This window comes from Solanum pennellii, chromosome 3 (genome assembly GCF_001406875.1).
Source record: "Solanum pennellii chromosome 3, SPENNV200".
NCBI lineage: Eukaryota > Viridiplantae > Streptophyta > Magnoliopsida > Solanales > Solanaceae > Solanum > Solanum pennellii.
The window spans coordinates 53,650,942-53,673,325 of NC_028639.1; the positions used below are offsets into that span (position 1 = coordinate 53,650,942).

Sequence of the window (22,384 nt, forward strand, 5' to 3'; positions counted from 1 at the left end):
GACAGTGCGTCGTATTTTCTCGCATAGAAATCAAGAAAATATTCTCGTTGGAAAAAAATCGGCTCGATCGGACATCGGATGCGCATTTTATGTCCGTTTGAAGTTCAAATTTTCACAAGTACCCCCACCCCCTTAAAAGTCACATTTCATGAAATTTCAAATGGCCGTAGATTTTTCCTCGAGCATCTTTTGGGGGAGATTCCTTGTTTAAACTTGCTTATTTTTTCGAGATCTATGTGGTAGACCCAATTTCTTTGACCGATTTGACTTTCATTTTTTTCCTTATAATTTTGCCCTATATATGGTCAAAAACAGATAAACGTAAAACTATAATTCCTATGGCAACGAGTGGTATTTTTTGCGTAGATATCGAAAAAATAATCAGGTTGGAAAAAAAATTAGTTCGATCGGACATCGGATGCGCGTTTTATGTCTGTTTGAAGTTCAAATTTTCACAAGTACCTCTTTAAAGTCACATTTCGTGAAACTTCAAATGGCCGTAGATCTTTTCCTTGAGCATCTTTTGGAGGCGATTCTTTTTTTAAACTTGCTTATTTTTTTGAGATATACGCGGTAGACCCAATAACTTTGACCGATTTGACTTTTGTTTTTTCCTTATAATTTTGCCCAATATATGGTAAAAAATTGATAAACGTAAAACTATAAGTTCTATGGCAGTGCGTGGTATTTTTTTTGCGTAGATATCAAAAAAATAATCAGGTTGAAAAAAAAATCAGCTCGATCGGACATCGAATTCGCGCTTTATGTCCGTTTAAAGTTCAAATTTTCACAAGTACCCCTTTAAAGTCACATTTCGTGAAAATTCAAATTGCCGTAGATTTTTCTTCTGGCATCTTTCGGGGTGATTCTTTGTTTATACTTTCTTATTTTTTTGAGATCTACGCGGTAGACCCAATACCTTTGACCGATTTGACTTTCGTTTTTTCCTTATAATTTTGCCCTATATATGGTCAAAAATTGAAAAACATAAAACTATAAGTCCTATGACAGTGCGTCATATTTTTTCGCGTAGATATCGAAAAAGTATTCTCGTTGGAAAAAAAATCGGCTCGATCGGACATCGGATGCGCATTTTATGTCCGTTTGAAGTTCAAATTTTCACAAGTACCCCTTTATAGTCACATTTCTTGAAACTTCAAATGGCCGTAGATTTTTCCCCAAGCATCTTTTGGGAGCGATTCTTTTTTAAACTTGCTTATTTTTTTAGATCTACGCGGTAGACCCAATACCTTTGACTGATTTGACTTTGGTTTTTTCCTTATAATTTTGCCCTATATATGGTCAAAAACCGATAAACGTAAAATTATAAGTCCTATGGCATTGATCGGTATTTTTTCACGTAGATATAAAAAAATAATCTGGTTGGAAAAAAATTCGACTGGATGGGACATCGGATGCACGTTTTATATACGTTTGAAGTTCAAATTTTCACAAGTATCCCTTTAAAGTCTCATTTCGTGAAAATTCAAATGGTCGTAGATTTTTCCTCGAGCATCTTTTAGGGTCGATTCTTCTTTTAAACTTTCTTATTTTGAGATCTACGCGATAGATCCAATACCTTTGACCGATTTGACTTTCTTTGTTCCTTATAATTTTATCCTATATATGGTCAAAAACCGATAAACGTAAAACTATAAGTCCTATGGAGGGCGTGGTATTTTTTCGCGTAGATATCAAAAAAATAATCAGGATGGTAAAAAAATCGGCTCAATCGGACATCTGATGCGCGTTTTATGTCCGTTTAAAATCAAATTTTCAAAAGTACCCCTTTAAAGTCACATTTCGTGAAACTTCAAATGGCCGTAGAGTTTTCCTCAAGCATATTTTGGAGACGCCCCGAGGACTCGGGGGGGTTCTCGGGGCATGCGCCTCGAGGACTCGGGGATGATTCAGAGTGGGGGAGGGGTCCTCGGGTCGTGCGCCTCGATGACTCGGAAATGACTCAGGGAGGGAGGGGTCCTCGGGGCGTGAACCTCGATGACTCGAGGATGACTCGAAGGGAAGGAGGGGTCCTCGGGGCGTGCACCTCGATGACTCGAAGGGGGAAGGGGTCCTCGGGATGTGCGCCTAGATGATTCTTTAGGTATTAACAACAATTCTTCTTTAAGAAAAATATTTCGTATATTTTTTTAAAAAAAATATGTTTCTGTTTCTAGTTTCGCTACTAGTTTTAATTTTCTATTTGTGAAAATATTCTTAAACTTTGTTGTCTTACAAAGATGTTCAAAGTTTTGTTCTAAGTATGTTTGAAATACAAGATAAACAACAATTTTACAGTCCACAATCATAGGTCCTATTTTAATTCTTTTAGGAATAGAAACTTGAATTTTGACTAGACACACCACACTTTGAAATATTTCAAGTTGGATTTCCTTCCTTTCCATTTCTCATATGGAAAAAAATTGTATTCTGATCAAATATAATATGACATTTTATTAATAAAAACTATTTAGAGTGTAATAATAAATATAAATCAAGTGAATTTCTAGACAAATTAAATTCTAGTTCAACTAGTCTATTTTATCCTAATTTGACTAAGAAATGGAGGTTGGATATTCAAAACTCCTTAACAACATTTATGTTTATCACAGGCAAAAGTTACTCAAAATCAAACACAAAGCTACGCTTGCTGAGGTATGAACTTGGGAGCACCAGTGCACTCACTAGCCATGTGCTTTAGTGTCATTTATGTTATTTCTAGTTATATTATGTTCTTTTCAGATTATTTATAGGGTGCCATGAATGGTCCAGTCATTCTCTTGAGTCTTGTTAGACATTGTATTAAAAAATTATTTTTAACAATATAAAATATTTTTCAAAATTAAATAAAATACATGAATCTACAAATTAATTGACGTTCATCCGTTACTCTTGGCCTAGGAGAAGCTCATCACATTATCTTGCCACATGGAACATACTTCCAAGAAAGAGCTAGCACATCCTTTCATTTACTGTACCACTTTTCCAAGAAAAAATTTAGCTTCTTTAATACATCTTTGAAGGCATTAATTTAAAAGGCATACTTTGAAATAAATGCTTATTCATATTAAAAAATCAGTTTCTAAAATAATCAATCGTGGAACTTGTTACTTTAATTACTTGTTCATTTTTTTTTATAATTATTCGTAATTAATTATTTATTTTTAATAAATTAAAAAAATTAATCTATTATACACTTGAATTAATTAATTTAAAAAACTTTTAAAATTTTTAAGTTTTTAATTCATTCAAATTTCATTGTTTTAAGTAACTAGGGAGTATTTGATATGGATCACCGTAAAAGGAGATATGACCAAAAAAAACAGAGAGAGAAATCACGAATTGAAGGTTTTTCAGTTAAGCAAATTATATAATCAATAATGTCATGACAATTGACGAGAATAAAGAATTTCAATCTTTTTGGAGTTTATGAAAAAAAAATCAATACGGAGGAATTGTTTCAAAACAGTAGACTCCATCCAATTCCGGTGCAAACTTTCGCCTCCGTGGGCGCGACGGAGATTTTGAAGATGATGACGGCGGCGGCGCCTCTTCCGTCTTGTTCAGTTTACTGGTTACGGAAGTAGACGGTGGAGAAACAGAAACGGCGATGTTGCGATCGGATACGATAGGGCCCACACCTGCACCTCGTTGTTGTTTGTTGTCAGAAGTGGGCGGTGCCCAAGAGTGGTTCACTTTTTGGCCCAAAATTTCAGCGGAGAGAGCATCAAAAGAACTGAAAATTGACATCATCGTGTTCTTTTGGATCTAAACAAATATTTGAAACAAAGCATTGATTCGTCAATTGGTTTATGCAATAATAAGAAAAAATAAAACTGCAAAAGTAGGAATAAATATAGGTGAGGAATTGGGAAAGGAAACAATTGGGAATTCCTTTCCCAATTAGGATCGGTAAGATGTGGAAGTGGAGATGGGAGAAACCAATTTTCCTATAATTCACAATCTCCTATTTAAGCGTTTATTTTGTTAAAAGTAAAAAGTTACGATTAAAATTTCAAATATATTATAAATGAATATAGTGAATGTCTATCGTGTATTTTCTCATTCTAAAATCATAACTATAGACATTTTCTTTTTTGTCTACTTTCTATCTCATCTCATGATTTTATATAATTTCATAATACGTTATTAATATAAATTACTCATGCTCCATCAAAAACTAACGATAGATATTTCTTGATTTTTATGGACGGGTGTCATCATAATTTTTTTTGGATGCAAGAAGTATATATATGTAAAGTTTATATTATATATGTATTAAAAATTGAATTCAGGTGGCTCGTCTGAAACAAAATTTTATGTATACAACTTGTCCGTGTGCACAACAACGGGGCCACCATATACTTACTTGCATTAGTATTATTGCTGCTATTTAATTTGAACTCTGATCTAATTGATTTCTCTTTTTGTACGTATGATTTTGCAAATTGTTTGCTTACAAAAATTATTGCCACCATAAATGATAATATTGCTGCAGTCTCGAAGGTGAGTACCAAGCACTTTTCTTATTATATTATTGGTTAAGGGTAAGACGATAAATTCAAATTTAATCTCATCAAAAAAATAAGATAATGAGTTATGTTCTATCGCATTAAGAGGATGAGACGATTAGATTCATGTTCAATCGCACCAAATGATAAGATATCATGTTTCTGCATTAGTGCACTGTGATGAAAGATGTTGAATTTAAGTCTGTTTACATAGATAGAATATCCCGTTTGAGTCTCAATACACCATATTGATCTTATAATGACGACTATGTCAAAATGATGTGTTTTTGATGAAAATTAGTCATAAAACCTATTTTATTGGACTCGCTCTGTTCCCTTAAGTGATTTGATGGCAGTACATAATGCGTCTGAAAGAAGAAAAGTTATTAAATAATGCACATGAATGTGGAACGAAGTACTAATTATTATATACCCGAATGATTGAAGTGAATGAGGTGATACCAACCATGCTAGACGTGAAAATGATTATGACCCTTGTCATGGATGTGGTATACTGGTATAACCAAGAATATCTCTAAACAGACATGTCTTATGGAAAAATTCCTTACTTTATCTTTTGGTTTGTATTGAACAAGAAAGTGTAATTGAGGCACATGTTATAGTAAATCAGAAGTTAACTGATTCCAATACTTTAATTTTCAGGATATTTTGACTCTACAATAGACATCCATTAAAGAATCTTAAGATTTTGTAAAATGGTAAAATGTTAGCAAGGCAAGCTAATTGTGAAAACGTCACAAACAAAAGTTGAGATTGAGTCTAATGCGTTTTAAAATCGTGTGAATGTTGATAAGGGTAAACCTTATCTGACTTTCAGTCTAGACACAAGAAGCTTTCATACATTTAAGGTGAATGTCGTTACTCGACAAAATTGATATGAAAATGTTTGAAGAATTCAAAGTGTAAAACATTCGAAATTTTGAAATACTTATTTATAATCCTCATATAGATCACAAGCAAGAATTTTTTTTTTCATGTTGTGTTATACAAGTTGATAACTCGAATTAAACTCTTCAAAAATTTTAAAAGACAATAGATTATTTGCTTAAACAAATTGAAGTGGGGAACTTGCAGAATTCTTTGATCCTGAAGAAATGATTCCTAGAAGGAGATATTTCGAAACACATTCCAAACCTTTTCTACACACATGTGCTCCAAAAGAATGGTTATATCAATGTTAATAAACTTGTTCGAGTGACATGTGGTTGATTTGTTCTCAAGTCTCTACCAACTACAACTTCTGAGTATATGGTGCACAAATTTGAAATGTGATGATTCAAGTCTCTGGATTAATTGATATTCTCATTAAGGAAAGTTAATACATGTTTTACTCTTTTTTCCTTACGAGGTTTTATCCTACTGAACTTTCCTTCTAAGCTTTTTAATTAATAAGACAGCCTAAATGCGTATTATTAGATACGTTTCCTATTTTCCTTCACTAGAGTTTTTACTTTTTTAAAATTCTTTTTGTAGGGTGTTAACGAGGCATGTCATTTACATATTAGACATTCAAAAAGAATGCATTATAAATATAGTGAATGTCTATTTAAAAAATATTAAAATTCTATCTATGAGACCGAGTCAGTTTTTCCTTATAATATAATCATTCTTCGAGAGAAATACACATTGGACATATCGTTGAACATGTCATGTTCCGTTTGATTTGTGCATGATGCGTGTCCTTTTACATTTTTTTTTGGAAGCCAGTGTTAAGCGGATAAGCTTGTGGAAGGTTTATTTTCGCTGCGGTTTTTATCTATCAATAATTCGATATACTTATATGCTTAATTCGTGTGTATTGTTGCTTCTAGCTTGCAATTTACTAGCAAATAATTAACAAGCAAAGAAAATTAATTTATCTATATCAAATGTTTACATTAAGTCTATACATGTATGTCATATGTTTAAATTTATTATTTATTTTACTTTATTAAATCACATAATAATGAAAATTGTATTAATTTAAATATTCAATACGGATAAATATTTTTCGTTTTTTAAGATAAAAAGTGACTTTGAGTATGAAGAAAAGAAACTGCACAAGTAAGTAAGAGTGTATATATTGGGAAAGTGGAGTAAAACTGGAAACTTCTGTGAATTGAAAATAGAGAGAAATGAAATTCCTAAAATTATTCTCCCATTCGTTGAATTGGTTCGCAAAGTTTTAGACTTTTTGAAAGATTGGTGGGTCGGCGAATTAACTTTGAAAACTAACAATCTACTATCAACGCGTGTTATTTTGGGTCATATATTTTGTGAGCGACGTCATGTATATCTTCTAGATTTAATTGGAAACTATTGAATTCTAATTATTTTTTTATTTTTCTATCTTTAATTTTGATATTTTTATTTATCGAGAATTAAATTCATTAACTTTTTAAGATCATACAAAATTAATATAAAACAATCTCATAGTAGTTGACAAAATAAATTGTGATTATATTATTAAAAAAAATATGAAAAACGTTTATATCCAAGAGAGTAGTGGTAGGACTTTTTAAAGTATGGTTAGTTGATATTGTCCAGCCATAGTGTTATGCGGATAAGCTCGTTGACCAACTCAATATTGGAGGGTCTTTCTTCCATTAAAAATCGATAGATCGCTAAATGGGGAGATAATATCTCGTATGGTCACTTAACTTTACATACTTCACTTAGAAAGTCACTCAAATTTGAGTTGTTTACTTAGAAAGTCACTCAATTTTATTTATAACTCTGAAGTCACTCAGCTATAAGTGTTTTACTAAGAAAATCACCGAACTATTGATATTTCATTTAAAAAGTCACCCAACAAATTTAAAATAATTTATTTTTGTTAAAATTTGATGTTTATTTAAAATTATTTTCTAAGAATTTATAAGATTTTTATTTTTATTTTCTTATTTATTGACCTTCTTCAATTATTGAATTACAATTTTTTTTTAAGAAACGAACAATAACATTTTTTAGCATGTTTAATTCCTGACTTCTAGTAAAACAATTGCGAGAATAAAAAATATATTTTTCTTTTAACTGCTACTGTACATTTAAAAGTAACAATCATTTATTATTTCTTATTAAATTATAAGCAAGCTTATGATTAGACTTGGTGTCTAATTTAACTTTGGAGCAAAAGATATGAAATTCAATGATACTTTTGTATTATGTTATACCCACAAAATTCTTGGAGTATATTTGGTATTGTGGTTGTTGAGTTTCTCTATTACTAGTATATAGTGTGACTAGTATGAAACATTCAAATTATATATATACTTGTTCAAAATAATTGTGTTCGTTTATGGAAAAAAATATCACTTAAAATGTTGTGATTTTTCATGAAAATATATGTCTATTATAATAAAAGTATTTGCATAGACATGAATATTGGTGAATAGTCATTTGTTATGTTTTTGTAAAAATAACATTTGAACTATATTGTCTTTATTGAACCCGATGAAACTTTGTTCATGGGTAGTTCTATAACAATCATATTGAAAGTTATGGAAATGTCCTTCTGAAAAAGACATTTGACAATCTAAACAATGTTTGTATCACACAAAATTGTAAGAAATAGGAAAAAAATATTAGTGAGAAAAAAGCTACCTCGCGAAGAGCTTTTCAAACTCAATGTTTTTATTTGTTCTTACTTGCTTGAGTCAATGTTTGTGACATGAACACTTGGGGCATGCCAATTACAAAATCTTGTAAGGAAAATTGATCAACTTAGAAGTTTTGTCTAACTTTGAGTGCAATAAATAAAAATGTCAAGTTTTTGTGAAATCTAAGTATGTTAAGCATTCTTATAAATCTGTTAAAAGCAATTCTAATCCCTTAGAATTGATTTACACTAACATTTGTGATATGAAGTTAACGTCATCTCATGGTGGGAAAAAGTATTTGTTACTTTTATTGAGAATTGCATTAGAAATGACTATGTCGATTTGCTGAATGGTAAGGATGAAGCAATAGAAATGTCTAGACAATGTAATATCGAAGTTGAAAATCAGTATGAAAAAATATAAGAAGTGATAAGAATGGAGAGTATAAATCTCATTATGCAGAAATATGTTTGGAAAGTGGAATATCCATCAAACTACTGCTATATTCACCTCAATCTAATGAAAGACCGAACGTTGNTATTATGTTATACCCACAAAATTCTTGGAGTATATTTGGTATTGTGGTTGTTGAGTTTCTCTATTACTAGTATATAGTGTGACTAGTATGAAACATTCAAATTATATATATACTTGTTCAAAATAATTGTGTTCGTTTATGGAAAAAAATATCACTTAAAATGTTGTGATTTTTCATGAAAATATATGTCTATTATAATAAAAGTATTTGCATAGACATGAATATTGGTGAATAGTCATTTGTTATGTTTTTGTAAAAATAACATTTGAACTATATTGTCTTTATTGAACCCGATGAAACTTTGTTCATGGGTAGTTCTATAACAATCATATTGAAAGTTATGGAAATGTCCTTCTGAAAAAGACATTTGACAATCTAAACAATGTTTGTATCACACAAAATTGTAAGAAATAGGAAAAAAATATTAGTGAGAAAAAAGCTACCTCGCGAAGAGCTTTTCAAACTCAATGTTTTTATTTGTTCTTACTTGCTTGAGTCAATGTTTGTGACATGAACACTTGGGGCATGCCAATTACAAAATCTTGTAAGGAAAATTGATCAACTTAGAAGTTTTGTCTAACTTTGAGTGCAATAAATAAAAATGTCAAGTTTTTGTGAAATCTAAGTATGTTAAGCATTCTTATAAATCTGTTAAAAGCAATTCTAATCCCTTAGAATTGATTTACACTAACATTTGTGATATGAAGTTAACGTCATCTCATGGTGGGAAAAAGTATTTGTTACTTTTATTGAGAATTGCATTAGAAATGACTATGTCGATTTGCTGAATGGTAAGGATGAAGCAATAGAAATGTCTAGACAATGTAATATCGAAGTTGAAAATCAGTATGAAAAAATATAAGAAGTGATAAGAATGGAGAGTATAAATCTCATTATGCAGAAATATGTTTGGAAAGTGGAATATCCATCAAACTACTGCTATATTCACCTCAATCTAATGAAAGACCGAACGTTGAAAGAAATGATAGATGCATTATTTATAAGTTCAGGTTTACAAAAACTTGTGTGGAGGAACTATTCTTACTGCAAAAGGGAACAACAAAAAGTTGTCTTTTTAGAAAGAAAGCAATTTTGTTTGATCAGAATACAATCTTTTCCATATGAGAAATGGAAAGGAAGGAAATCCAACTTGAAATATTTCAAAGTGTGGGCTTATCTAGTCAAAGTCCAAGTTTCTATTCCTAAAAGAATTAAAATAGACCTATGACTGTGGACTGTAAAATTAGACTTGAGTAGTCTAGAGAAAGTCTAAAAGGCCTAGGAAATGAAATGGATAATGTACTTAATAAAGAGATTCAGAGGCTTAGTAAATGTTAAAGGACATTTACTTCCTTGGAATATGATTTTGTAACATTTCTTGTGTTTTCTGTAGACTCATTCTTTGGAAAGATGGTGTCAATAAACAATATTGGAAGTTAATTGATCATCTTCAAGAAAATAAATCTTTGGGTTCAAAGTGAATCTTTAGAAGGAAAATAACAGTTGATGGAACTGTTGAAAATATAAAGCAAGACTTTGTGTCAAAGGTTTTAGACAAAAAAAAAGGTTCTGATCTTGCCAATATATATATACTCGTTAGTAATTAGAATTACGTCCATTCGGATGCAAAAATTATTAGTGTGGTATATGACCTCCAAACTCATCAAATGAATGTGAAAAGAACTTTCTTAAATGTAAAATCGGAGGAAGAAATTTACATGGAACAACCCGAGGGTTTTGTGGTTCCTGGTAAATAAAAGAAAGTGTGTGAACTTGTTAAGTCACATTATGAAAGCACCCAAACAATGACATAATTTGATCAAATCATGTCGGCAAATGGATTGAAGAATGATGGAAGTGATAAATGTGTTCACATTAAAATCATAAGGTCATTGTTTGTTTGTATATTGGTGATATGTTGATCATCAATAGAGACACTAATGACATAAATGCTACTAAACGTATGCTATAAAGCAAGTGAAATGAAAATTGTTGGAGTTGCTAATGCAATCGTAGATATAAGAATTCGTAGAACTCCATAATGTTTAGCATTTTCATGGTCTCATTGCATTGAAAAGGTACTTAACTAGTTCAAATATTTGGATGTCAATATTTTCAAGTCTCCAATAAATGTGAGCTTTGCATTTCGAAAAAGTGAAAACAAAAGTGACTCAGAATTGGATTGTGCTAGAGTTTTGGGAAGCATGATGTATATCATATAGTGTGTGAGATCAGATATAGCATTTGCCATTTTATACTGAGTCCGTTCACAAGTGATCCCAAATAAATTCATTAGATGACAATAAATAGAGTTTTGGAGTATTTAAAATAATACTTATAACTATGTCTTGCATTATAACAATATCCAACAATATTGAAAGATATAGTGATGCAAATTCAATCATCGGACTAATGAAGTAAAATTCACGAGTGAATATGTATTTACTATTGGTAGAGGAGCAGTCTCTTAGAAATATTTCAAAAGAGACATGTATCGTTAGCTCTACAATGTTCTTTGAGCTAGGTGCTCTAGATAAGGTCGGTGAATAAGTTGAAAGACTCCAGAATTTCTTGATAGATATTCTATTTTGGCTCAAACCACTGGCATTAGTATGCATACATTTTCACAGTCATGATGCAATAGGTAGGGTATGGAGCATGACGTATAACGGAAAGTCTCGTCATATACGACATAGACATGATACCGTTAGAAAACTACTCTCTAGTGGAATTATCAGAATTGACTATGTAAAGTCAAAGGATAATGTGTCGGATCCACTTACAAAAAGGCCTAACTAGAGGAAGTTAAAAGATCATCTAAGTGAATAAATTTACGGCTTAGGACAAGTCATCATGGCGGTAACTCTATCTAGTAGACTGGAGATCCCAAGAGCTAGATTCAAGGAGAAAAACAAAGTTGTGAATGACAGTTCGGCATTGTCAACAAACTTAATCCATTCTCATGATGAAGACAATGCTCAGGGACAAGGATACAACATTAAGGCTTGTTAATGAGTTAATAAAGCTTAATGATTTTAATGATTTGCTAAGTTTGACAGAGTTGACCAAATAGTGTATCTACGCGATAACACGGTTAGGAATCACCTATGTGAATGTGAAGTGTAAGCCGCTTCAAAGATGATGATTGTCAAAAGTCCATCTCTCTATACACTCATGAAACAAAGAGGTGTTCATGGCTAAAACGAACACAATCGTAAGAACCATAAACGGTAAAGGGTTAATTGTGTGACATATGGTTGTCTAGGTATACACCAAAGTTTGACGGTTCAAAGATATCGCATCTACCGATTGACCGAGTATATCCGACATATGTTCACTACAGAAAGTCTAAGGGGAAACAACTTATCCAGATGCAATTAATTCTTGCTTGTAAAGTACACATACTTGTCCGTTTCTCTGTCTTCGAGTCATTCCCCATTCATGCGGGAGATTGTTGGGTTTTATAAAGGTGTGAATCGAAAATGAAGAGTTGCGACTTTTATGAAGAGTTGTGACTTTTATGAAATGTTGCGACTTTTATGAAAAGCTGTGACTTGAAAAGTTATGACTTTTATGGAAAGTTGTGACTTTTATGAAAGGTGACGACCTTTCTGAAAGATTGTGACTTTTCCAAAGGTTTGTGACCTTTCCGGTAAGGCACAATAAGAACCTTTTCGCACTACCCTATGTTTTCTATAAATTGAGGGTTTTCCTCTCATTTTAATATAGAATTCATGGACTTCTTCTTCAACTACTAAATCTAGTATTCTAAGTGTACTTTACTGCTGTTGAGTGGTTCGTTGACACCGGAGTTTTTGGTATCTATACTCTGGTGATTGAGATCATTTTACCATGGGAGGTCATATTCCAAATCAAACCTCGGATACTAGATGGGAATAATTTCCTTAAGGGGACATTGTGAGTTCAGTGGACTTGATCTTTTTCCTATTAAAAATTTTTCAGATTCTGGTACGTGTTTTACAAATTTTAGATTTGTGAATTAATTTCAGTTCTTCTATTCTTTTGTTCTTCACTGGTTCATTAAACTTGGTAACTTCGTATTTCTGCAAAGTTTGTTGGAATCAGTAAGATTCTTTAGACACATATTAACAACAATTCTTCTTTAAGAAAAATATTTCGTATATTTTTTTTAAAAATCTGTTTATAATTCTAATTTCACCACTAGTTTTAATTTTCTAGTTGTGAAAATGTTCTTAAACTTTGTTGTCTTATAAAGATGTTCAAAGTTTTGTTCTAAGTATGTTTGAAATACAAGATGAACACAGCTAATGCCTATAAAATTTGCGTTTTTTGAATACTAAAACGGTGTGCTGCTTTCAAACTCATTATCCGTCTGTTTTCAATTGAAAGATTAAGGCAGGAATCTTATGTGAGCCTTGTGGTGGCACTGGGTGGCTGCTCTGTGATTTTTGTAAAGGTCAGAAGACCAATGTGAAATCTGAGACTAACAAAATTTTTCGTCGGTGTTCATCATGTAGAGCTGTAAGTGTTTTCTTTTTGTTGTATTCCTATATTAATTTCTAGGAATTGTAATCATCTCACATTCTATTATTTTTCGACAAAAGATAATCCCAATACATTCTTTCTTGATGTTATTGCGCAGGTGGGATATTTATTGTGCTCAAAAGAAAGTGAAATAAAATAGTTCAGAACAATAATTCTTTGAAATCTCAGGCATAATTATATTCTTACATATCATTGCATGATTATTATTTTTCATAAAGGTTCCCAATTTGAGATAGTTTGACAAGTTGGGATGAAAAAGGAATTTAAATTGGTTAATAATCTCCTATCAATGTCAGATATTATCATGATGTATCTAAAAAGTATTAGGTTGTGGTGAGATAATCGAAATTCCTCCGCCTTTAATAAGAGGTCTCGAGTTCAAGCCCTGAGAATGAAAAAAAAATCATGTTAGACGCGACAACGTGTGAATCCTCTTATTTCTCTTATTCATTCCCGTGAGACCCTGAGAATCATGCTAAATGAAACTCAGAATTTTTACTTCTTTTTTGCAATCATGTTATAACAAGAAGGCAAAAGTCCCGCCTTATAAAAACTTACTAGTTTCTGACAACGTGCGTTGCACGTTTAATTTTTACTATTATTGTATAATTTAAAATTGTGCTATCAAATAGAAAATATTTAAATCAACAATATTAATTTTACCAATTATATTTCATGTATCAACAAAAATAAAAAAAAAGGGATTGCGCATTTGACATCAAGCAAAAAATATGTGAAATTAATTAATATAATATAGTCTCCTTTAACTTTGTATAAGTCTTTTTTATGATCTAAATATCAGTGATAACCTTTTATAGCCATAAATGGATATTAAAAATACATGCACTTATTGATAAGATTGCCTATTTTATTTTAATGAGAAACGATAGAATGAAATATTTACATTACTTAAGTAAGGTTCTAAAATTAAAAGACAGTACTATCAAAATTATACAAGATGAAAAACAATTACATTTAAAATATAAAACTGACAGATATATAATTTAAACACAGAACTTCATACATACATCTATTTCAAAAGCTCATAATAATAGCTAAAAGATTACAACACCACAATTAGTTTATTAGAAATGCAAAAGAAATTAGAAACAACAATAATCTTCATGATAAAGAATATATATCGAAAGATATATGAGGACTTAGGCATGTCTAAAAAGTAGTCTTCAAGTTCTCCTCCCCACCTTATGTATTCTATTTATTCATGGTATTTTTGCTTATCATAGATGGAATAGTTTTTTGATTATCAGTTGAATGACAATTTCTTTAATTTTTAATGGTTATCACCTAGTTCTTAAATAGTAGTAAAAATGTCTGTTCAAATTCTATATTTTTTGTTTTAAATAATAGTCTTTAATATATAGATAGATAGAAAGATGAAAAATACAAATCATAGTTAGACTTATTCAGAGAATTAACATTACCACTAATAATTATTGCTTTGAACTTGAAATTTAGTCTAGTTTGAATGAATAATTAAAAAGATGAAAAACACAATCATTGTAATTAGTAATAAATGAGGCAATTACAAGTCATCTCAATAATTTATTACTAATTCATTCATATATAAAAACACATTTTTAATATCTTAGTAATAATAAATCAAATAAATAAAATCAGTGGCATTAATCGGATAAATGGGGGTCACTCTTTTCATATGCCAGTAACAATTCTAGGATATACATGTACAATTAAAATATATCTTTTCACATTTCAAACATTTAATTATTTGTTTATATTTTAATTAAGAATTAATTTAAGGAAATACAAAAATCATCTACATTTTTATTAAAATGATACAATTTAACATTTAAACTAAATAATTAAATGCTTTTATAATAATTTAATTTATAGAAGGGGTAAAATCGTAATTCAACTTTTAACTTTTTTTGTTCATGCTTTTAGTAATATATGATATGATATATAGAAGGGAAAAAACGGAATAATATACTTAGTTTGTGGAAAAAAGAAAAAGGCAAAGTAAATGAGGGGGGAAACTTAAGTACGGGATGATGTAAATATTGAGTAGTTGGGATCTCAAATATGCTAGTGATATTATTTTTATCAAATCATATCACTTATCACGATAAAATGATTTGACAAGCAAAAGATTTTATGTACAAACACATATCATGTTTTATTGATTTGGTATGAACAGTCAAGTAAATAAACGAAAGACCTTTATGTCTAAACACATATCATGCATTTATTTGTTTGATATAAACTATTGGAGTTCATATGAATTTATCATTTACTACGTGTATTTTCAAACTATTTGCTCCTTCGTGACAATACATATAATTTCCAACAATATAAGAGGCATTTGCCTTGCTTTTTAGATTACAACGATTTTATGCATCATGATATTTTAACATCAAAATAATGCTAGATAAATAGCATTTTTGCTGTGACTTAAACATCATCATACAAGAAGCTTGAATAATGAATTTGACTTATCGAGTTTTTTCAACTTTTTTTCTTGTAAGCTACTCAAGAAATTGATCCCTTCGTACACATTCATACTACCAAATGGTGCGAGAGTGTCGTGTTGTTTGTGATGTGTCTAATTTTCCTTTTTTTGTTTCTGGTTCTTTAGGTTTGTAAACTTCTTTCAGACACTCTTTAGCTCTATGTACCTTTGATTGAAGGTAAAAACTCCCATTTTTAGCATTTCGCTCAAACAAGTTCTCATACTTCTGCAAGAAAAATGAGATGCAACGTATTAATGTCATAGTGAAGACAAAAGCGGTGTCACAAGATAACGGCAAACATTTAAACAAACCTGCACAATTTCTTCCCATGATGAATCCTCTGTGACACCAAGAATCTGTCTTGCCACTGCTTCCGTCATGGTTTTGCTAACTCTTTTTATATTCTGCACTGCTTCTTGAGCAACACCATTTTTCTGAGGCATTTGCCATTAGGATAGAGTAAGTACACAGTGCGTAAGATGTGCATGGAAGCATGAGAAAACAAACCAAACATCCCAACAGCCCCCAAAATGCTTATGATGCAGAGCAGAACGACTCAGATACATTTTTTTCGACATAAAGGAACATTAATTCAGAAGATACTTACTGGACAATGCCTGGCAATATGTTTGAACAAAAGCCCTTGCCAATATAGAAGAGCCCATTACAATTAAATTAGCAAGAATTATTGCATCCTGTCTCAAGAACAACATGATGTATAGTTGGCGAAATAAGATACCATTTCACATAAGCACATGACTCATGTACTTGAAGAAATAGGAAACAATATCTATAAACATTGACATAATGTGGGCTATGGCCTGAAATATCCACTTTTTCTATGATAAGATTCGTGTTGGTGAAAGAGTTCCAAATGTTATAATTTTACATTGTTTACGGGGTGCCTGGGGGAGCTCGGGTAAAAGTGGAGGGATGCAATAGCCAATGTAAAACTAGCCAATTAATATGAATCCTCAACAATACTTTGTCTAGGGTGCAGAGGGGAGGTCACATGATTAGTCGTTAAACTATTTTTACTTAGCCATCAAATATGGTTTCCAGTACAACGTAGCTAAGTAATAGAAGCATAATTGACAATTGCATAATGAACAAAAACATACTGGAGACAAATACTTTAAAAAAATTATAGAGCTTAGAGGGTCATTTCATTAAAAGGAAGAATGGATTTGTAAGCATATCAGGGAAAACATTGCACCAATAATAAAAGAGGATAACAGTACAACACATACCATTGCTAAAATTCTGAGGAAATCGGAAATGTGTAGCCTAAGAAACGACCAAACAGCCGAAGGAGATCAATCAGGTTCAACAATCAAAATTTTATATATATCCCCAGTAAGATTTGTAACTATTAATAGTGAAAATATCATACTAAAAGTATCAGACAACAAAGTAATGATTCCTTCATGAGTCTGCATTTTCTTCCACTCACTTACCCCCTCCCCCTAGTCCCTTCTATTCCAAATTCTTCCATCATTCCTTCTCGTTACTAATAGGACGGTAAGTCGAATTTCAGAATTCATCTTCTCCTGGCCTGTCAAGATAGCAAAGTTTGGTTTTTTGCAGTGAATCGCTACGCCAAAAATGATGGGATAAATGAATAAATAGTTCAAGGACTACCTAATATCTAAGACCAAACATGAAATAAAAAAATCCTACAATTTATGTTGAGATTATTATACCTTATACCTCACGCCAAACGAATCCCGAAATACCTTTAGTGGCCTCATATAGTCTCGCCATTATCACACTTTGTAGTCAACTAAAATACTTAAAACAATCATTGTAGTTGTAGTCAACCAGTTATAAAATAAATTAAAAGAAATAAAAGGGCAAGTCCTATTCAAATTGTGATTAATATCAGCGAAAGTGCACAAGTCTTATTCAAAATTGAAAGAGAAATGAGAATTAAAAAGCGTACCTTTTGAGTGAACTCACATAATAATTTTCTGGGGAAGAAATATGGCTGATTTTATATGTCCATTGAAATGATTTTTATTTTTTTTAATTTTTGATGGGAGAGGTTTCTTGATTCTCCTAGAAATCACACACAAATGGCTAAAAGGGACCAAGGCTCTGTTTTTTATCTTTTAAAAAAATATATAATGAATTTATTTATTTATTTTTTTGAAGTTTCACATCCTAAGTTATCATTTATAGACTTCTTTTATTTTTTAAATCGTTATCATCTAAAGTCAAAAGTGAATCCAATGATACTTATTGATATATATTTTTATAGTAACATTAACTTGACAAACAAATATAATTGGTTACATTATTATAAAAATATGATCAGTTTTAAGAGAGAAACGTATTTAAAGCATCTTTATATTTGACGTAGATTATTTATTTCGTTCTCAAATTACTGCGCTTGACGAACTAAGCTTAAATGCACTCCTCTTACGCTATATAACATAGCAAGTGATTATACTTTTTTTTAGTGCGTGAAAGATTAAAAAACTGTCACATTAGACTTTTTTTTAGAAAAAAAAAATTCCCTTCAATTTTTAGTTTCCAGTTATTATACTTTTTTTTACTGCGTGAAAGATTAGAAAACTGTCACATTAGACTTTTTTCTTAGAAAAGAAAATTCCCTTTAATTTTTAGTTTCCAACCTCTACAAAATTCTTCTTCTTTAAAGGATTGAGAAACCCTCAAATCGAAAAGGCAATTTTACCGTTTAATCAATATAGTTTCTCTTACCACTTTTATCAATGTTTCCAAGCTTAAAAATGTTTGATTCCATGGGCATCAAAGGATTATGCTGTGAGATTGGAGAAAAAATTTGGCCAGGAAAAAATGTGAGATGCTGAACTATAATTTAACCCCTCTAATTTTTATTTCTTTATGCTAGTAATTTTTAAAAATTAAATTAAAGAAATAACAAATTTCTCTATCCGGTTTTTTAATGCATATATATATAACACATCAATTTTTTTTAAAATCTTTATGAACACCTCCACAATAGGTTGGAGAACCATCACATATACTCACACCAATTTAATGCTTATTTTCGTGTTTACAGGCTTTTGTTAAGAAAACTTTATGGCGACTTTCATAATGAGTTGGTGAACCATCACGTATAGTCATATTTTTTTAACACCTATTTACATGCATTTTTTTAGGAATTACGTAAATTTTGTTATTTTTCTTGTGTATTAGCCAATGAAACGGCTCCTCGGAGACCCCAATAAACTTTGTGAAGACCTCCGTAATGAATTGGGGAACCATCACATCGAAAAAATGGTCCAATTGTTTATCTTTTCAAATGATGATGACCATTTCCCATTACATCGAAACCATCTTTTCAAACTTATTTTACAAACCTGTCTATTAAGTTCTATTTTGTTTTCTTTAAGTTGTTGTCAATATCATCTGTAAGAGTTCTTGTGATTGAAGTTAAGTTTTTATGTTGGGATTATGAGTTTTTTATTACGGATTAATTTATCGAAGTGCAAACAAATTTGGTATATCAAATGTAGAATTTTGAACACCTTGGAGTGCTAAAATAATTATGTTAATTAGGCACACCCAATACTTTTTCAATTTTGATCATTCACAATGTAAATTAAATTGCAAATACTTTAAAATATTTCATTTTGTTTTTCATGTTATTTTAAAATATAGTTTTATCACTTTTCATAATTTTGAAATAACATGTATGCTTTTATATAAATATGTATATAATTAATTAACTAGTACATTTTATGAATATTAAAAAAACTGTCTCAATTTTTTTGGTTCATAATTAATTAGTTCATAATTATTTTATTTCATCTAAATTAATAACTTGTTATTTAAATTGAAGACAAATTTTATAAATTTGATTACTACGTTCTTAAGTAATTTGAAATCTAAATACAAATAACGGCTATTTTCATTTCAATACAAATACTTGTTCTCTTCTCTTCTTCACTTCACTACCATTCTCTTCCACAGTAGCACTGAAATTAGGCGATGAAGATGGGTTTAATTTCTCAATTTTACTTCTTCTTCGATCAAACAGAACTACTTCTTTTTTCTGGGTGTATGCATCAAGAAAATGGCAAAATGATGGTGGCGAGAATAAAATTGGCAAATGAGTAGAGATATTCCTATGCTTCTTGAATCAATTTTCGTATGCCACTGTTAGTATTCAGGTATTTTTCCCATTTTCGTCTGATTTAGGGTTGGGGGTTTAGTTGATTTGATTGAATAATTTACTTTTTCCCATTTTCGTCTTCACTTAGGATTGGGGGTTTAGTTGAATAATTTAAATAAAACCTCGAAATTAACTTGTAGGAATGGGGAATTTGGTATATCAGTCTTGTGATAGTTCACTCTCCTGTTACTGCTTAGAATTAGGAATGAAACATACAATTTTGTTTTGCTGAAACTCTTCTTCTTGTATATCGATGAATTTTAGTGAATTCATTTTCTTTCTCGTTTCTGTTGTTTTAGCTGTACTTATCTATTTTCTTTTTGTATCAATTGATGATTGTTCGATCCTGATAATTACCCAAATGATTTTCACCTCTTCAATATGGATTTCCAAACTTTTTGAGTTTTGCACAAATGGAATCTGAAATAAATAAATAAATATGGAAAATTTCAATAACTAGCAGTTTCATAGAGCCAGGGATTTTGAAAATTGAGATTAATATACCGTTGATGTGGGGCTAGATTCTGTTGCCGTAGAGATGTTTGATCAAAGTCCCAAAAGAATTTTAGTTTAGCGGAAAATCATGAACAATTATGATTTGTTCAACACATTTATGCTCAAACTTCTCTCAGCGGACAAGTAAGCATTATAATTTTCCTTATCATTATAAGCCTGGATAGATGATATCTTTAGGATAAAAATGAGTTTTTCGATTGATTTGTCTTCTTCACTCTTTGCTTTTGCGATCATGTCAGACCTTTTTAACGCACAAATAACTACCAAGGGGTTAAGTATTCATCGCATCCCTCCCCTGCCTCTTCCTGGTTAAGAGATTATCCATACCTCTTTGTTGTGATTCCTTTGGAAGTAGATCACTAGTAACTCGATCACAATCCGACTGCACATCGCACAATTGTGTTTTAAAATATTTCAAACCACTGTAAAGTAACTACTAAACAATGTTACAACAACTGTAATTCACTACTGACGAGTAGCAGAGAGATGACGTAGGAAAAGAACCTAAAAGTGGACTGAGAGAGCTTGTTTTCTTCGACCGTGGAAAGAAACAGTCTGATGTAGCATCTAAGGTTCAACCAGAATGTTCATGGAAAGAATGCCAAAAAAGTAATGAGCAACCTAGAACCAAGAGTTGGGAGTGTTTAGTTGTCAATTGAGACCAAGTTGAGGTGTCTAGATGTACCACTCTCAAAGTTGGAGTGCTTACTTGCCAGCTGAGACGAAGCTTTGAGTATTATTTGTTTATGCATTCTGATTTTTTTTTATCAAGAAATCATGTCTCTGAATATCTGCAATTTTGCTGCTCTCTCGTTTGCAAGTTCAATTAGATGCTCTGATAATTGTTTCAACGTCACATTATTGTGGCAAATTTTGTGTTCAACAGTTGTATATCTATTATGGATTGACAAATTTTACAAGAGTTTGACCTCTTTGTAGCATCAAATAGCCGGTTCCGATCCCGGACAATGAAAGTGCATTGCAGTAGGTTGATGACCAGGTTCAATGGGGAATTTTAGTCTATGCCACTGTTCACAATCTCAGTCAGTTCTCTTTCTCTCCTTATTTGTGGTTTTTTGAATTTCTGTTGAACTAATATTTCTGTATCACCATCCATGACTTTGGATCCTTTACAACCTTGTTTAATTATATGTGATCTCTAGGTTGATTTAATTTTCTCGTGTATCTAAAGTCCAAATTTATCTTCTCCTATTATGCATCTAGAAGAAAAAGCAAGTCATGATATCCCTATACTCGATATGTATTCGAGGAGCTCTAACTGCAAACAAGGAATCAATTTGTTTTTCAACGTATATAGTAGAACTAATATGAATGCCCAATGGGATTGTAGATATACACATCTGAGCCTATATTTCCTAGTGGATCTTAAGTAAAACCTTATATTCCAACACTTTCTCCACTAAATATCGGAAAGGGTTGATTCCTTGAAATGCACATGTCAGCATTCAGTTTTTTTTAATCGGCATTCAGTTCACTAGCCACGAATATGGTTCTTTGCTCTCTCTTTTCCCTACTTCATTTAAGTGAGCGTATGAACTTGTAATTTTATCTTCTGGGATCTGCTGCTTGATTTAATGCAACATGACTTGGTGAATCTTGTCATTTGCCAAAGTTAATGACTGCAGATTTTCATTATTATTGTATTAGCATTTTAGAATTAATTAGCACAAGTGTCCATCCTGCACTCTATAAAACAAACTTTGAAGATCACTCTCCAAGAATGATATTTTTCCAAGAATGATATTTTTTCAAGAATGATATTTTTCCAGTCACATCTATCCCTTCCTTAACAAAAAAAACATATCTTTCCATTGTTTTTTTGCCAGCTTAATCTCCGCAGGTGTTTCATATATTGAAATGGATCCAATATTTATTAGTTGATAATATTCAATAATAAATCAATTGAATATAGAAGAAAATATCGCTATCCCTTTCCTTTGTTACATTCTTTGTCAGCTAACATACATGTGTTACTCTCTCTCTCGATAATTATAACTCTGAATAGTTTATTAAATATTTTG

General features: G+C 31.1%; 2 protein-coding genes across 4 annotated transcripts; both read right to left on the minus strand.

Annotated features, from left to right (window-relative positions):
- Window positions 1–3,335: 3,335 nt before the first annotated feature.
- On the minus strand, window positions 3,336–3,964 carry LOC107013841. The gene has a single exon (XM_015213720.2). The coding sequence runs from the start codon at window positions 3,751–3,753 to the stop codon at window positions 3,442–3,444; it is 312 nt and encodes a 103-aa protein (XP_015069206.1). The 5' UTR covers window positions 3,754–3,964; the 3' UTR covers window positions 3,336–3,441.
- An 11,511-nt stretch (window positions 3,965–15,475) lies between these two features.
- LOC107014030 (mitochondrial import inner membrane translocase subunit PAM16 like 2-like) lies at window positions 15,476–17,717 on the minus strand. 3 transcript variants are annotated; one of them, XR_003577382.1, is made up of 3 exons: window positions 17,368–17,717; window positions 15,976–17,219; window positions 15,476–15,889 (listed from the first exon to the last, which is right to left on the minus strand). XR_003577382.1 is itself a non-coding variant. In XM_015213898.2 (3 exons), the coding sequence occupies exons 1-3, from the start codon at window positions 16,915–16,917 to the stop codon at window positions 15,716–15,718; spliced, it is 300 nt and encodes a 99-aa protein (XP_015069384.1). In that variant the 5' UTR covers window positions 16,918–17,350; the 3' UTR covers window positions 15,476–15,715. The 3 variants fall into 3 exon arrangements, 2 of the variants coding, with proteins under 2 accessions (XP_015069384.1, XP_015069383.1); XM_015213898.2 differs by lacking the exon at window positions 17,368–17,717 and having other exon boundaries at window positions 15,976–16,098; window positions 16,915–17,350; XM_015213897.2 differs by lacking the exon at window positions 17,368–17,717 and having other exon boundaries at window positions 15,976–17,349.
- Window positions 17,718–22,384: the final 4,667 nt, after the last annotated feature.

Coding starts and splice junctions, on each gene's coding strand:
- LOC107014030 (XM_015213897.2), bottom strand. CDS start 16,107: ATGCCTCAGAAAAATGGTGTTGCTCAAGAAGCAGTGCAGAATATAAAA. Junction 15,890..15,975: donor CATGGGAAGAAATTGTGCAG/GTTTGTTTAAAT, acceptor TTTTTCTTGCAG/AAGTATGAGAACTTGTTTGA.
- LOC107013841 (XM_015213720.2), bottom strand. CDS start 3,753: ATGATGTCAATTTTCAGTTCTTTTGATGCTCTCTCCGCTGAAATTTTG.